Source organism: Maniola jurtina, chromosome Z, assembly GCF_905333055.1.
Source record: "Maniola jurtina chromosome Z, ilManJurt1.1, whole genome shotgun sequence".
In the NCBI taxonomy this organism is placed as follows: domain Eukaryota; kingdom Metazoa; phylum Arthropoda; class Insecta; order Lepidoptera; family Nymphalidae; genus Maniola; species Maniola jurtina.
The window spans coordinates 15,461,215-15,476,753 of NC_060058.1; the positions used below are offsets into that span (position 1 = coordinate 15,461,215).

Genomic DNA, 15,539 nt, shown 5'->3' on the forward strand with positions numbered 1-15,539 from the left:
TTAAATCCATCGCTTGGCATATAGGGCATATACTTGCGTAGCTGTTTACTGTGGTTAGTGCGTGTGTGTTACTAATCACATAAAATTCGCTTGCAAAATCTTTTACATTAAAGTGATAGTTAGAATTGCATTAAATAACAATCGGAATATTAAGATGATAATGAAAGAAAAGAGAGACATATATAAATAGTTCCGATCAGTAAAGAGCAGCTAAAAATGTAATGAACAAAAATTTCGTGATTTAAATTTCAACGTCGCAAATGCAAGATTAAACTAAAATGAGGATCCCCATAACGTTAAAGCGCACCGCAAAAACTCACCACAAGTTCTTTGGTCTCCGTTCTTTTGGATAATTTGCTTATGGTCTTTCGACTTGACAAGTTTGTGCCAAGCAATCTTTTCAGCGAAACAAAGGTGGCGGTTCTCCATTATCGCAATCGCACCAGACTTCACTCTCTTCAGGGATTTCAATCCGAGCGATTTGAGAGAAGTTTTGACGATGTAAAGAGAGGCGAATAAGTTCTCGACCACTTGGCGTCCTCCTATCACCTCTAGGTTTCTAAAGTAGGAAAGACTGGTGAAGTTCGGATGGTGCGCCTGGACGTTCAGATAGCCGGTCACCTCAGTCACAGTGCTGAACACCTCCAGCGCATCGGGTTCCATTTTCGGGTAACGCTCGCCGAACGAATAATCCGGATTAACGTGTTGAAAGCCTGTGAAAGTCATCTCCAAAATCTCAATCGAACCATCTATTATTGTGCAATCTTTGAAGCTTTCTATATTTCCCGCGTGAATTGGTTTTTCCACGCGGCATTTCTTGGGACACGTTACATTGCAAGGGATGCATTCGCCGTTCACATCGGTTTTGTTTGGCGGACAGCTCCTCACGCACGCTCCGTTATCTTTGAGCAAATGTTCTGGACAGTTGCGGACGCAGGTCGCCCCATACGCGTACTTTCCGTTCGGGTTCGGCTCCCACGAGTAGGTCGTGGGATTGTATTTCTGCATGGGAGGACACTCTTGCGAACAAGTTCCCTCGTCGTAGAAGTTTCGGCAGGCGAGGCACTGGCTCGGCAAGGGCCCCGTGCAGCCGCCGGCGCAGAATGTGTTACAACAATCGCGCGGGTTCGGACCGAAACATCTACCCTGATCACATTGTGGACTACAGTTCGTTTTGGAAAACTTTTGGCAGTTATGTGCGCCATCACCCCAGCAGCCTGCTTCGCAGCTCGGGTGGCACGGCGGACACTCCCGCTCGGGCACGTTGAACGTGTAAACGAAGACGTACGTCGCGTTCACCCCCGTGATTATTTCATCCCAGTTTATTGTTTTAACGTGGCACAGATTGTAGTTATTGTAAATGCCGACACTGCCGCGCAGCACGTCGCGCAAGGCCGGTAGTTCGAGAGTGAACGCCGAAGACATGGTGACCAGAAGCGCGAATTCTTCCTCTCTCACTTTGAGCTTGAACAACGTCCTTCCGCGAATGATTTGCAGCTGGGGTAGCCTGATGTTCTCGACTTGGACGTAGGCGATCAGAACGTAGCCGGTGACCTCCCTGATGTGTTCGAGGAAGGTGAGATCCATTGACTTGTTCTGGAGCCAGGTCAGCTCGAGGTTGCCGTCAACGTAGGTGCAGTTCGTGAAGCGATCGCGAAGGTTCCTATAGTGAGTGTCGCGATTTGACGGCACCGACATCCGCCCGTTGGTGCCGATGCAAACTGGAAACAAAGAAACGGTATTTGTTAGTAAAGATAAGTAAGAAAGAGGCTAAAGGACAAACAAATTGTATAAGTATTAAGAATAGAAAGCTGAATTGGATGTATCAATAGAATATTTAAAGCGAATCTCATATTTGGCTGCGAATGTGGGAAGAAGTGATAATTTTCTGTATTTTAAAGTAGTGACGCAATGAATTATGAATAGCAGTCGGTAGGTGGGTACATCTAAATTATATTAGCATATTTTGAAACATCGGTAGGTAAGTAATGCCTTTAAATACAAAAAACTATTAAAGGTAGGTAGGTTTCTACATACTTAAGTATGCAAGTAGTCGTACACACAAACAATTGTGAGATGTCACGATTCTATATTGAAAAATGTACACATATATGAAACATATTTTAACCCCCGAGCCAAAAAGAGGGGTGTTATAAGTTTGACGTGTGTATCTGTGTATCGGTGTATATGTGTATCGGTGTATCTGTCTGTGGCATCGTAGCTTCTAAATTAATGACCTGATTTTAATTTAGTTCTTTTTTGTTTGAAAGGTGGCTTGATCGAGAGTGTTCTTAGCTATAATCCAAGAAAATTGGTTCAGCCGTTTGAAAGTTATCAGCTCTTTTCTAGTTACTGTAACCTTCACATGTCGGGGGTGTTATAATTTTTTAATTTACACTTGTATAACGTATGTACTTCAATAACGATCGATATTTGATAAATCCTGTTGATGTCTCCTACAAGTTACTTATAGTAATTAAACTTTTACAAGTGCTTTTGAATCGTCAAAATAATCTACCACTCGTTCGGAATGCTGTTCCTACCGAGAAGAACCTCTGTCATAACCCCTTCTAACTGTCATAGACCTGAGGAGTGAAGAAATTATCATTCCATTACTGGAATGCGCCTGTTCTTTTTAAGGTTCCGTACCTGAAAGCTGCCAATGGGACCCTATTACTAAACTTCTGCCGACCGTACTTCTGTCAGTCAGTCAGCAGGCTGTATCTCGTTAACCGTAATTGTAGAGCGATGAAATTTTCAGTGTGTGTATTTCTATCGCCACTTTAACAACAAAAGATGAAAAATTCAAAATGGCCGCCATGTAAATAAAAAAATAATACATAACGCTGTACGATGGTACTGAATCTTTCGTGTACAAGTCCGACTCCACTGGAGTAGTTTTAGACTATTATAGGCTTGTGCTTGAGTGCAGTCACACCAAATAAAGATCATATATGAGTATTTACGCGACAGGTCGAGATGGCAAACGAGGTGGGATCGCAACGAACACCCGCACAGCCCCCGTGCTAACCCAGTGCGGGATGCTACGGGCGACGTACTGGTGTGCAGGGTATCTCAACCTGCCGCGTACTATGACTGGTGACTGATGACACAGCCTAAAACGTGGGATCGTGCCTGCCTAGTAGGTGCTTATTCACACTTACTTGAAGGTACCAAATACCTACTAGCGGAAAGACGGAATTCCGTATTATATAGCAATGCGTATAAGAAACGTGGACGCGAATCGCTTCTTACGAGTCCGTGAAATGTTAAATAACCTGCCAATCTCCATGCAAATAATATCAAACTATACCTAAAGTCAAGTTTAGTGTTCAATCGAAACAACAATGTTATATTTTGAACAGTCATAACTTCAGTAGGAGGCAGCGAGGCTACGGAGAGAGCGCGCGTGGGCGGGCAGGTTGCGCGGCCTGTTCCCTCTACTACGAGGTACGCGCAGCACCGCTACTTGAGATTAACTTAAACGTGAACTTACAGACTTGCTAGATGATGGGGGAGGTCCTTGCCCGCATTTGGGATGACCTCTGAATAAACAGTTTTTACTTAATTTGAAAATAAAATAAAAAACACATCAAAATATATGTACCTACATATACTTAATATTAAGGGAAAAACAAAAAAAAAAGGTACCTATGTAAATGGCAAAAGAGCGTGGATTTGACTTGCAGCTCGCACCAACAACACAAACAATGAGCTTTACTGCAATTACTCCTATATCAAAATGGCATTATACTATGACTTGTGTTTAAATGCGTACCAGAAAAGTACCTATTTTACTGCCAAAAAATTCGAAATACCTGCCAGAATGGATAAATTGCTCACCAAATTGTGTTTCATAAAGTATTTTATAAATTCGTTGGCATTATTCAAACCTAATCTTTGAAAAGAGCAACCGCCGAGTTTCTTGCTGGTTCTTCTCAGTAGGACAGGCATCCGCATACCGCATTTGACGATTGAAAAGTACTTGTAAAAATTGGTTTGAATAAAAAAAACATTCTATTTCTACAAGCGATAATAATCCGAATTTAATCTTTTAAATTTTTTAAATAATTTTTCTCTTGGCATTCCACTTGAAAATATTTCCATCAAGTGGTTGGGTAGGTAAGTATCGTACTATTGAAATTTTACCTGCGTTTTTAACAAAGGGTTTTTTTAGTGAGCATTGTTGAATGCGCCTGCGACGTCATCCGATATGTTTTTGTTTCAAGACGCAGGTTTTTTATAATATTTGAGTTTATTGGCACCTACGTATTGCCTACATAAAGTGGGCTGAATTAATTAAAAAAATCAATATTTCCTATTTCATGTAGGACAATTATTATAGTGTCTCTTATGTTTCGTCGGTGACTCTACTACTGGCTCGGAATGCAGATTCTACTGAGAAGAGCCGGGAAGAGACTCAGCAGAGTTGCTCTATTCAAATCTTAAAAAGCTATAATATGTAACATGCACATACAATGCACTATCCGTCTTGTGGGCATCTAAAAGCTCAGCCGGTTGCTTTGGCAACTCGGTTTTGTTTCAAGTTTCAACCTGTGTTTTTTAACGAATGCTTATATTTCATCTAATCCTCATCGTTGTTCATTGCCGATCCACTTTTAAACATTTCAGAATGAGTATATAGACCATAGTCCACCAAAAAACCTGAGTGCAGATTGGCAGACTTTGCACATCTTTATGATTATTAAGGAGAGCTTTCAGGTATGTTGGATCCATCACGATGTTTTCTTTCACCGCCAAAGCATGTGATATTGAATTGCTTACAAGTGTAAATTAAAAATTTATAACACCCCGAAAAGTGAAGGTTACAGTAACTAGAAAAGAGCTGATAACTTTCAAACGGCTGAGCCAATTTTCTTGAATTATAATATAGCTAAGAACACTCTCGATTAAGCCACCTTTCAAAGAAAAAAAACTAAATTAAAATCGGTTCATTAGTTTAGGAGCTACGATGCCACAGACACACCACAGATACACACGTCAAACTTATAACACGACTCTTTTTGGGTCGGGGGTTAATAATGCACATAACTTCGAAAAGTTAGAGGTGTGTGCGCGGGCTCGAATTGCGACCCCTGGACTGGTGCGTATCATTTTTACATGTCAAATCGACAGCCTTTACCATTCAGATCTCAAATCTTCGAAGTTTCCATGAAAGATATTTAGGCATAGAAGTTATCTTGAAATTACACTAAAATCTCTAATGTTGACTAAGTATAAGTCAGTCATAAATATTTACAGTATCTTTACAGTAACACTCTGGTTATCATAGAAGTATTGGTTATAGTTTGGTTATAGTCTATAGGTAGGTCACTGTAGGTATGTAAAAATTGCAAATTGTCTAACCAGAGCTAGTTGTTATGGCGAATGCGCTAATTTGTGTTACCTACTTTCCCAAGGCCCGTGCCACGGTAGGTATTTGAGATGACGCGATGCTATTGGCAGAATGTTAGAGCTATTAAAACTAGATATTTCTAGATAAGTAAGTTAGAAATTCATCTACACAAAAGATCTTGAGAGAAGTAAAGAAAAGTTCTATGGATGGCTAGACATTCCTACATAAAAGCCTATTGAAGATTCAGCTAGAGATCCCAGAGCTAAATTGGCTCGACACTGTACCGAAGATACGGTCGGATCAGATCAGATCCCGGACATCAATCTATGCCTCCAAGAATAGTATGACTCTCAAGCAACTTAAGAACAACAAGAGACCAGGTGATTACGATTTAGGTTTTTAAAAATTACAAGGGAACTTTTTGATATTCTGGGATAATAAGAACCATAAGTCCGTCTCCAGAGTGCAAACTATCTGTATACCAAATTTCGACAAAATCGGGTAGACAAATGGGCCATGAATAGACAACGACAGGTCACTTTCGCATATTCTTAACCCCCGACCCAAAAAGAGGGGTGTTATAAGTTTGACGTGTGTATCTGTGGCATCGTAGCTCCTTAAGTAATGATCCGATTTTAATTTAGTTTTTTTTGTTTGAAAGGTGGCTTGATCGAGAGTGTTCTTAGCTATAATCCAAGGAAATCGGTTCAGCCGTTTGAAAGTTATCAGCTCTTTTCTAGTTACTGTAACCTTCACTTGTCGGGGGTGTTATAATTTTTTAATTTACACTTGTATAATATTAGAAGGTATGGATTAAAGTCTTATTATATATAAAAATTACTATAAAGTGGAATCACACTAATGTTATAAAGGCGTAAGTTTGTGTGTATGTGTATAATATGCTTGTTATCTTTCTCGCAAAAACTACAGAACAGATTTGACTGTAATTCGGAATGGAGATAGATTATACCCTGGATTATGGACATATGCTACTTTTTATCCCAGAAAACCAAAAAGTTCCTACGGAATTTTGAAAACCTAAATCCACGCGGACGAAGTCGCGGGCGCCAGCTAGTAAACTTATAAATCCAATCATATTCGTATATAACATCGATATTTACGCCATTATTATTTGGCCATGGCGCCCCCCACGTATGAACACAGCCAATTTCAAATGTCACAGAACAGTGTTGATACACACTAAAATAAAGCTTTCGTTACACAAAACGTGGATCGATAGCGGCGCGGGCAAAAATATTAAACTTGCTGATGTCCGCATGGAATTAGGTTTTTAAAAATCCCGTAAGAACTCTTTGAATCTCCTGAATAAACAGTAGACTGTCATTCACCAGGCAAGTTTTTAACCCCCGACCCAAAAAGAGGGGTTTTATAAGTTTGACGTGTGTATCTGTGTATCTGTCTGTCGCATTGTAGCTCCTAACGAAGCTTAGTTTTTTTGTTTGAAAGGTGGCTTGATCGAAAGTGTTCTTAGCTATAATCGAAGAAAATCGGTTCAGCCGTTTGAAAGTTATCAGCTCTTTTCTAGTTTTCTTATAGAGGTTTTTGTGTCGGAAGTTTTTTTAATTTTGAGTTATAATAAATTAATATCTATATGAACGTAACACGTCGATCCGTTGTGGGACAAGGAATATAGGAATGAATTTCCGCATTATAATATCCATGGATACCCATGGATATTGCTGTAGATCTAAATCCCATGCGCAATTGCAAAGTCAACTTTGGAATTCTTTAATATAGATTTGGAAAATCTATATTTCTTGAGAATGCTTCCGTGTCGTGCGCGAGTGTGTTTTGGAGGATTTGTATGGTGTAACGTGGTGGTGGTTCGTATTGCTTGCTTGGTGGTTGGCTTTTCTTGCATGTTTAGCAGTGGGAGAGCGGGCGGTGAGTATCGCATGCTGCTACTTGCATCATATAAATTTGTCTGTTTCAGCGGATGAAGCGAATTAAGCTTTTGGTACCATGCCTTAACAATATGTTAATAATTATATTATCCTCGTAGCTTTAGTTTTAAGTTTCCGTAATTAAAATTATCAGCACTATATCATCTTACAAATCTAACAATTCTGTCAATCAAAAGGTGTAAAATAGTATCTACTTTGAATTATAAATGAGTTTGAGTTTTTGTTTGAGTGTATTCGCGCTCATTCCACACCGCGTTTAGAGTGCCCAAAGCTTGGCATCTGTTTTTGGGTTTATTGTGTGGGCAGTAGAAATCCGGTGTCCGGTCGACCCAGTTGCGGCGATGACACGAACGATAGTATTGACGGTGGATGTGGCGACGCGCTCTCTGCCTCCCAGCTATGTGGACCCAGGTCGATTCCGAAAAACCGGCCAAGTGCGAGTCAGACTCGCGCACCGAGGGTTCCGTACTCGGGTATTTTTTTCACGATAAATCAAAATACCTAATATTTTATGCATAAATTACCCGCTGAGCTATGTCAGCTACTCTGGCTGTCCTACGGATCTCCATGGTTTGACATCGCAGAGAAACTCCAAGCATAGCTCACTCCATCGCCCGCTGAGCGACTCTGAGCTTTCTTATGAGGTCCATAGTTAGCGACCATAATTATTAGGGATACTAATAAAAAATTACGCACTGATTACCTACTATACTAAACTCTATGCACGGAGAGGAATTAGTATAGGACTGTGGCAGTCACATAATCCCATTAAAAACGACAAAGATTAAAAGGTAGTTAAATATTTTGCTAGAATTTTTTTTGCTATATTGGCTAGAATAAACCCGGGAATTAAATCAAAAGAAAGACGAACGTTATGGAAAAGTTACCTTGGGTCCTTTTATTGATCAATGTAAATTCTCGAATCGAATGTGCCAATCCGATTATGTAGCATATAGATATGCATGCTTAGAACTCCCACAAACAAAGAAACAAAGATAATATAATTTATAGGCTGTTTAACTAATATCTACAAGTCTTTAGTGAACGGGACGTTTTTAGTTACGATTCTAACAAGTTGTGTGTCTCAGGTTTTTTGTTAGCAATGTTTAGAAGTCCCGCGAGTATTGAGTCAACTCAATGTTGCTTGGCTCGACGACTGGTTTGTCTTGCCAGTGTTTTATCCACTCACTATTATCACAGTTTAGCGAGCATACAGTTCCGAAATGAACTGTGCAGAGCAACGGCTGTTTGGTTCCCGGAAAGCGGCCACGGGCGTCGTGTTTACGCCGTCCACATATTTTATTAGTCTTAGAGTGTAAATATTTTCATGAAAACTACCAGTTTTATTAGATAAAAAATTGTGGGGTGTAGGAAAATGACCAGTGTCGCTTAGCTTGAAGCCCTGTTAAGCCATAACGATAGACGTAACAATCTATAATCAGACAAATACGACGCAGTGATTTGAAATCTTCATCTACAATCTCTGGCGATACGTTTTTTTATCATGAAACTTACATATACATATATTCTAGGCACTGAAAACTTTAATTCAACTTCGTCCGAATCTGATTCGAAGTCCGACCGGAAAAGGATTGGTGCATTCGAAATGTGGTGCTGTAGACGGATACTCAATATTTCTTGGAAGGAGCACAAGACCAACGTCTCGATTTTAAGCAAATTGAAAATAAAGATGCAGTTATCCAACATCTGTCTTCGACGGATGCTTAATTACTTCAGCCACATTGCTAGGAAAACGCGAGTAGCATAGAGATACTCTTGGCCACTGGGAAGATCGGAGGAAAGAGGCCCCGCGGATGCATGATGCCCGTTGGTCCGACCAGATCAGAGATGCGGTCGAGACACCATTCTGCAATACCTTCCGTAGGGACTCTAACAGGGAAAAATGGCGCAACGTCGTGAAGAAGGTGATATCTCGAGGGAGATCACGATCCTCAAAATTGAGGGACCGACGGAGGATTATTCTTGATGAGTCAAAAAATATTGACCTCTCTTTCATCATCATCATTATCAACTGATAGACATCCACACTTGGACATAGGTCTCTAGGGACTTCGAAATGCCACAGTCTTACGCCACTTTAATCCAGGAACTCCCATGTCTATCGTTTTTAGTGTTCCGTACCTCAAAAGGAAAAACGGAACCCTGATCACTTTGTTGTCTGTCTGTCCGTCCGTCGTGTCTGTCAAGAAAACCTATAGGGTATTTGCCGTTAACATAGAATCATGAAGTTTGGCAGGTAGGTAGGTCCTATAGCATGGCCTGAAAAAACCACAGCTGTTTCGGAGCTGTATGGTAGCTAAACTGTGGTCGCATTCTGTGGCGTTGGAACCAGTTTTGATCCACTAACATTTCGTTACTGCGTTGCTACAGTACTCGGCCTTTCACTACAATCCGTCATTGTGGCTAACTCAAAGTTCAGTTTGACCACAGCATTACCCGACTACGTCAAAACCAAAGAAGGGTTATGAGTTACTAGCTGACGCCCGCGACTTCGTTCGCGTGGATGTAGGTTTTTTAAAATTCCCGTGGGAACTCTTTGATTTTCCGGAATAAAAAGTAGCCTATGTGCTAATCCAGGGTGTAATCTATCTCCATTTTAAATTTCAGCCCAATCCGTCCAGTAGTTTTTGCGTGAAGGAGTAACAAACAAACATACACACACACACACACACACACACACACACACCCACACACACACACACACACACACACACACACACACACACACACACACACAGACAGACACACACACACAGACACACACATACAAACTTTCTCCTTTATAATATTAGTGTGATGCAATTTTTAGGTCGGTAGAAATTAGCTACCAGGAACTCTCGGTTTTATCCTGAATCCACGATATTATGTCAAATATTTAGGCTAGGTGAAGTAATCAAACAAAAATAGGGCTACTTTAATACCTACGTCAAATGCAAGTTTAATTAAATAAGGGGGGAAATCAAGGGGCCTGAAATTTCACAGTAAGACAACTATAGTGAGTGAGGTATGGTATGGTGGTAAAAGAGTACAGTTTAAAACAGGTTTTTATTTATTTTTATTAATTTATCAATTTATCGGGCAAGTTTTTGATTTATCGGACAAAATGTCTAAAAAAATACCAAGCCATCGCCCTTATCTCCGAGTTTACTAATTGAAAAATCGGAAATAATTATGGTCAATAGCAATTTACGTATATTTTACAGAAAAAATAAAACCAATGCTCTAACTAGCATAGTTTTTTTTAATAAACAAAGTTAGTTTTGCAGTTCGTTAAATAAAGGTATTCTTAAAGTTTTACTGCTTTTGTAATACGGAACCCTTGGTGCGCGAGTGTGACTTAGCCTGTTTTTTTACTACCATTAAATTTTAACACATTGATAAGCATACTAGCATTTTCTAGAAACGTCCTGACGGAAGAATGTTCGTAGTTAGGTATTAATGAATCTAGATATGTTAATAATAATTCTTACGAACGCCATTGATGACACTAGTACCTATTAACATTCTCAATCAATTAAAAGTCCGTTGAAATTATAATCTACTAGGGACCAGTCCTGGCTTCGCACGGGTGCAAAGTAGGTACCTGTTAATTTGGTGACAGTCTGGTTATTTTGTTATATCTATACTAATAAATAAAATTGAAGTGTCTGTCTGTAATTTCGAAATAACTACCTCATATTTAGCTCATATGGTTATTTGAAATGTACCATAACTGAATCACACGTTTTTAATTTTTTTTATCTGTCTGTCTGTCTGTTTGAACGGGCTAATCTTCGGAACAGCTGAACCTATTTTGACGGGACAGAAAGTAGAGGATTAACGAAGGAGTAACATAGGTAACTTTGTACAATTTTCAAAAATGGTGGAGTTGTGTTTTTATACCGAAAAATATCCGAGATTTCTGAATCGATTGGCGTAATTTTTTTTAAGATAGAGGAACTTTGCGACATTATTCCATAAAAAAATTGGATTCCAATTTTGATGCTGCAGGGGATCTGACCAATCCACGCGGACGAAGCTGCGGGCATCATCTAGTCTACATCACACTAATATTATAAAGGAGAAAGTTTGTATTTGTGTGTGTATGTTTGTTACTCCTTCACGCAAAAACTACTGGACGGATTGGGCTGAAATTTAGAATGGAGATAGACTATACCCTGGATTAGCACATAGGCTACTTTTTAACCCGGAAAATCAAAGATTTCCCACGGGAATTTTAAAAACCTACATCCACGCGAACGAAGTCGCGGGCATCAGCTAGTAATATATAAAAATAAAAGCTGACTGACTGATCTAATCAACGCACAGTTCAAACCACAGGATGGATTGGGTTATTTGGCATGTAGATAGGGATTACGACATAGACATCCCCTAAGAAAGGATTTTTGAAAATTCAACCCCTAAGGGGTTAAAATAGGGGTTTAAAATTTGTATACCCACGCGAACAAAGTCAAGGGAATAAGCTAGTATTTCAATAAAATAGGAGAGTATTTTCGATGAAAGCTCTCTCAGAACAAGAAAGGGGCCTTAGGGGATAAGGCCATAATCTGCTACGGTGGCCAGGTCTCAACAGACGCTTGAAATCCTAAACATAATATGAAAGGAAAAGCAGACTGACTGACTGACTGACTGATCTATCAACGCACAACTCGAACTACTGGACGGATTGGTCTGTTTGGCACGCAAATAGTTATGAGTATACATCCGCTAAGAAAAGATTTTTGAAAATTTATCTCCTAGGGGGAAAAGTAGGGGTTTGAAATTTGTGTAGTCCACGCGGACGAAGTCGCGGGCATAAACTTTCAACCAATAGATAGGAGAGACGATCAGGTGCGATACCGGTTCCGATTTCGACATTTCGACACTTAACACCAACCTATTCTATTCGGGTCAAAAAACTCTTGGGAGAGAAACATGCATCTCATTATGTGATTGACTGTAAAGTAAGTGGGTAGGTATATATTATGTTAATTCTGAGCACAGTTAACTTAAAACTTAGATATTGAATATAAGTATCTAAGTTTTGAGGTCTATGTTTCCTGACGATGCTCCGGTGTCGGAGCGAAACGTGCATCGAGTGTATTCTGGTGGATTTGTGTGGTGTGTGGTGGTGTGGTGGTGGTGGAAAATCGGTTTGAAAGTTATCTGCTCTTTTCTAGTTTTTTTATAGAGGTTATTGTGTCGGGGGTTTTTTGAATTTTGAGTTATTATTCAGTAATATTATATACAATAAAGTGGTTTAAATAAATAAATAAAGTACCTAGTTAAAAATATACTTAGGTAAGTATGTAACTTAAAACGGTTGCAGGAAAACTCGCAACTACGCTTGTAATAAATTATTTTTATGGCCCGTATAAGGAAAACTGGTAGGAGGCGTAACGTATAAGCAATAATGTAGCTTCGATACCTATATACCTACCCAGTCCACGAATCAGCAATCGAGCTTTGGTATTAAATTGTAACTGCCAGTTGCCATTGATTTCTTATCAAGTAACCCACTAAGTAAGGTTAGGACGGGGGTTAGATCCCGCCCGGGCACGCAATTTTAACTTAGCGGAGTTTAGTAGGTATGTGGGTTTTAAGCAATTAAATATCACTCGCTTTAACGGTGAAGGAAAACATCGTGAGAAAACCTGCATACCTAAGAGTTCTCCATAATATTCTCAATGTTGTGTGAAGTCAGAGAGATCCCCAACATAGCCCGCTCCATAGCACGCTAAGCAACTTTGCTGACCGGTACCTAGCTTATTTTCGCAAAATGTTCATAAATTAGGTATAGTATTTATAATAACCTATTGTAATTTTCTTAGAAAGTTAATCCATCTTTCGGTGCGGTGTCTTCTGACACAGGTAGTTCTCCTACCTCTAAAAGAAGGCTCCAACGTACTACACGAAAATAAACAATTTTGAATTTTGAATTTGAATTTAAAAAAATAACTATGAAAATCCATTCAGTAGGTAGTTTCTAGGTAGTAGGTAGTAGCCCGGAAAAACACGAACTCAGCGCGACGGGGATCTTTAATTTATAAATATGTAGTGATAATAAAATGAAAACCTGTACTAGTATTAAAGTATGCAAATCATTTGATTAATATTTTGTGTTAGCGTTCGACTAACGACTCGCTTCGTCACTAATATCATTTTGATCATCATACTAATATGTCAAACTAGTTTCTGATGACGGTATTTGAATAACTAAATGATCAATTTAAGTTTTCGTACGGTATTTACATACTATCTTGTATTAAAAAGGCGAATGTATGTAATCTTTTAGTAAATTAACCGATATTTGGCACGGATAAAGTTTGAATTTCCAAAGAAGAAAACAAGCTATTTTTAGGGTTCCCTTAAAAGGAACAACGGAACCCTTATAGGATCACTCTGTTGTCTGTCTGTCTGCCCGTCTATCCATCCGTCGTGTCTGTCAAGAAAACCTATAGGGTACGTCCTGTTGACCTAGAACCATGAAATTTGGCAGATAAGTACCTTTATAGCACAAGTAAAGGAAAAAATCCGGAAACCGTGAATAACATGTGGTTACATCACAAAAATAAGAGTTACAATGTGTTTCAATTTTCAAAGTTAAACAACTATACTAAGGGGGGTATCATATGAAAGGGCTTTACTTGTACATTTTAAAACAGATTTATATTTTATTTTTATGTATAATACTTTTTGATTTATCGTGCAAAAAGATGAAAAAACCCGAAAATGGAACCTCGGTGTGTGAGTCTAACTCGCACTTGGCCGGGTTTTTACCTTTTTCATCTCAATCCATCACCAGCCCAATACTGAGCACGTGTCTGGTGTCAGAATAAGAAGGATTTAGGGCTTAGGCCATAGGCATGTGCATAGAAAACGTCCACCACGCTGAGCAGTACAGATTGATAGATTTCACAGACCTTAAGAGGGCTCTCTCCGTCACTCGTTTCCACTCGTTTCATACAATCGTAGTTCCAATTTCATTTGAATATTAAGCAACCTAAGTCCATGAAATTTTGCAGACATATTCTAGAAACTAATATCTATGTCTGTGGTTTTCCAGATTTCTGTTAAAATATTCTGATATTAGTTTCTAGAATATGTCTGCAAAATTTCGTGGACTTCAAATGAAATTGGAACTACGATTGTATGAAACGAGTGGAAACGAGTGACGGAGAGAGCCCTGTTAAAGAATATTTTGGCGAACTGTCAGGCTTGTGGAAACCTGCATGCACCAGCCACACCGGCCCCTTGGGATTTGGGACTTTAAAGCATACTTTTCGTTGAACTATATGCCCGGCCCATTGTCACTTCAGCTTCGCGAAATTAGGATATGTCGGTTCTGCTAGGGATCTCCTCATATGTGGTTTGATCTCTTAGATAAATTCCGAGTTCTCTCCATTGTCCGCTGATTCTAAGCTTTCTTATAAGGCCTACGACTTTCGGATCAGTATGACATCACTGGCAACACTATTCGAAGGCTGTAGGTATGAGCCCGGAAGTCCACAGTTACAAGAACAATAAAATAGAACAATCGAGCTTTCATAACACTATAAACGTATGGGAATCAAGAGCTGATTACACTGTCAGCTTATATTTTTAACCCCGACCCAAAAAGAGGGGTGTTATAAGTTTGACGTGTGTATCTGTGTATCTGTGTGTCTGTGTATCTGTGTATCTGTGTATTTGTATATCTGTCTGTGGCATCGTAGCGCCTAAACGAATGAACCGATTTTAATTTAGTTTTTTTTGTTTGAAAGGTGGCTTGATCGAGAGTGTTCTTAGCTATAATCTAAAAAAATTGGTTCAGCCGTTTAAGAGTTATGAGCTCTTTTCTGGTTTTCTTGTAGAAAAGAAGGTTGGATAACCATTAGGTTCTTAATATTATGTCAATAGACAAATGTCAAGCTGTCAAGATGGACGTTGCCTAAATACATAATTATTTATTTGAAAATGATGTTTTGGAAAACTCAAATACTTTGGATCGTCGGGGGTGTTATAAATTTTTAATTTACACTTGTGATAGTTAAATAAACAATAAGTTCTATGAAACCTCAAAACTCAAAACAAGTTTTATTTAACCGAAATACTAAAGGCCAACTCATACAGACGGAGTAGAGTCGGCGTCAACTAGAGTGAGGGAACTCTCGGTTTGATCGCCATTTTATCGAATATTTGACTATGGTGACGTAAAATCAAAGAAAATTGCGTACTTTAGGGCTACCTACGTCAAATGTAGGAACATTTGACGCCTG

General features: G+C 39.2%; 1 protein-coding gene and 1 long non-coding RNA gene across 3 annotated transcripts in view; one reads left to right on the forward strand and one right to left on the reverse strand.

Moving 5' to 3' along the window:
* LOC123880685 (epidermal growth factor receptor) overlaps nucleotides 1–15,539 on the reverse strand; it is a 157,717-nt gene that overhangs the window by 3,767 nt on the left and 138,411 nt on the right. For both annotated transcript variants that reach the window (XM_045928939.1, XM_045928938.1), the window contains exon 2: nucleotides 321–1,721. In XM_045928939.1, coding sequence (XP_045784895.1) covers nucleotides 321–1,721 — 1,401 coding nt within the window. The remainder of the gene's footprint in view (nucleotides 1–320; nucleotides 1,722–15,539) is intronic.
* On the forward strand, nucleotides 11,563–12,183 carry LOC123880716. Its single transcript, XR_006799317.1, has 2 exons — nucleotides 11,563–11,709; nucleotides 12,043–12,183. It is a non-coding gene; the product is annotated as an uncharacterized LOC123880716 (long non-coding RNA).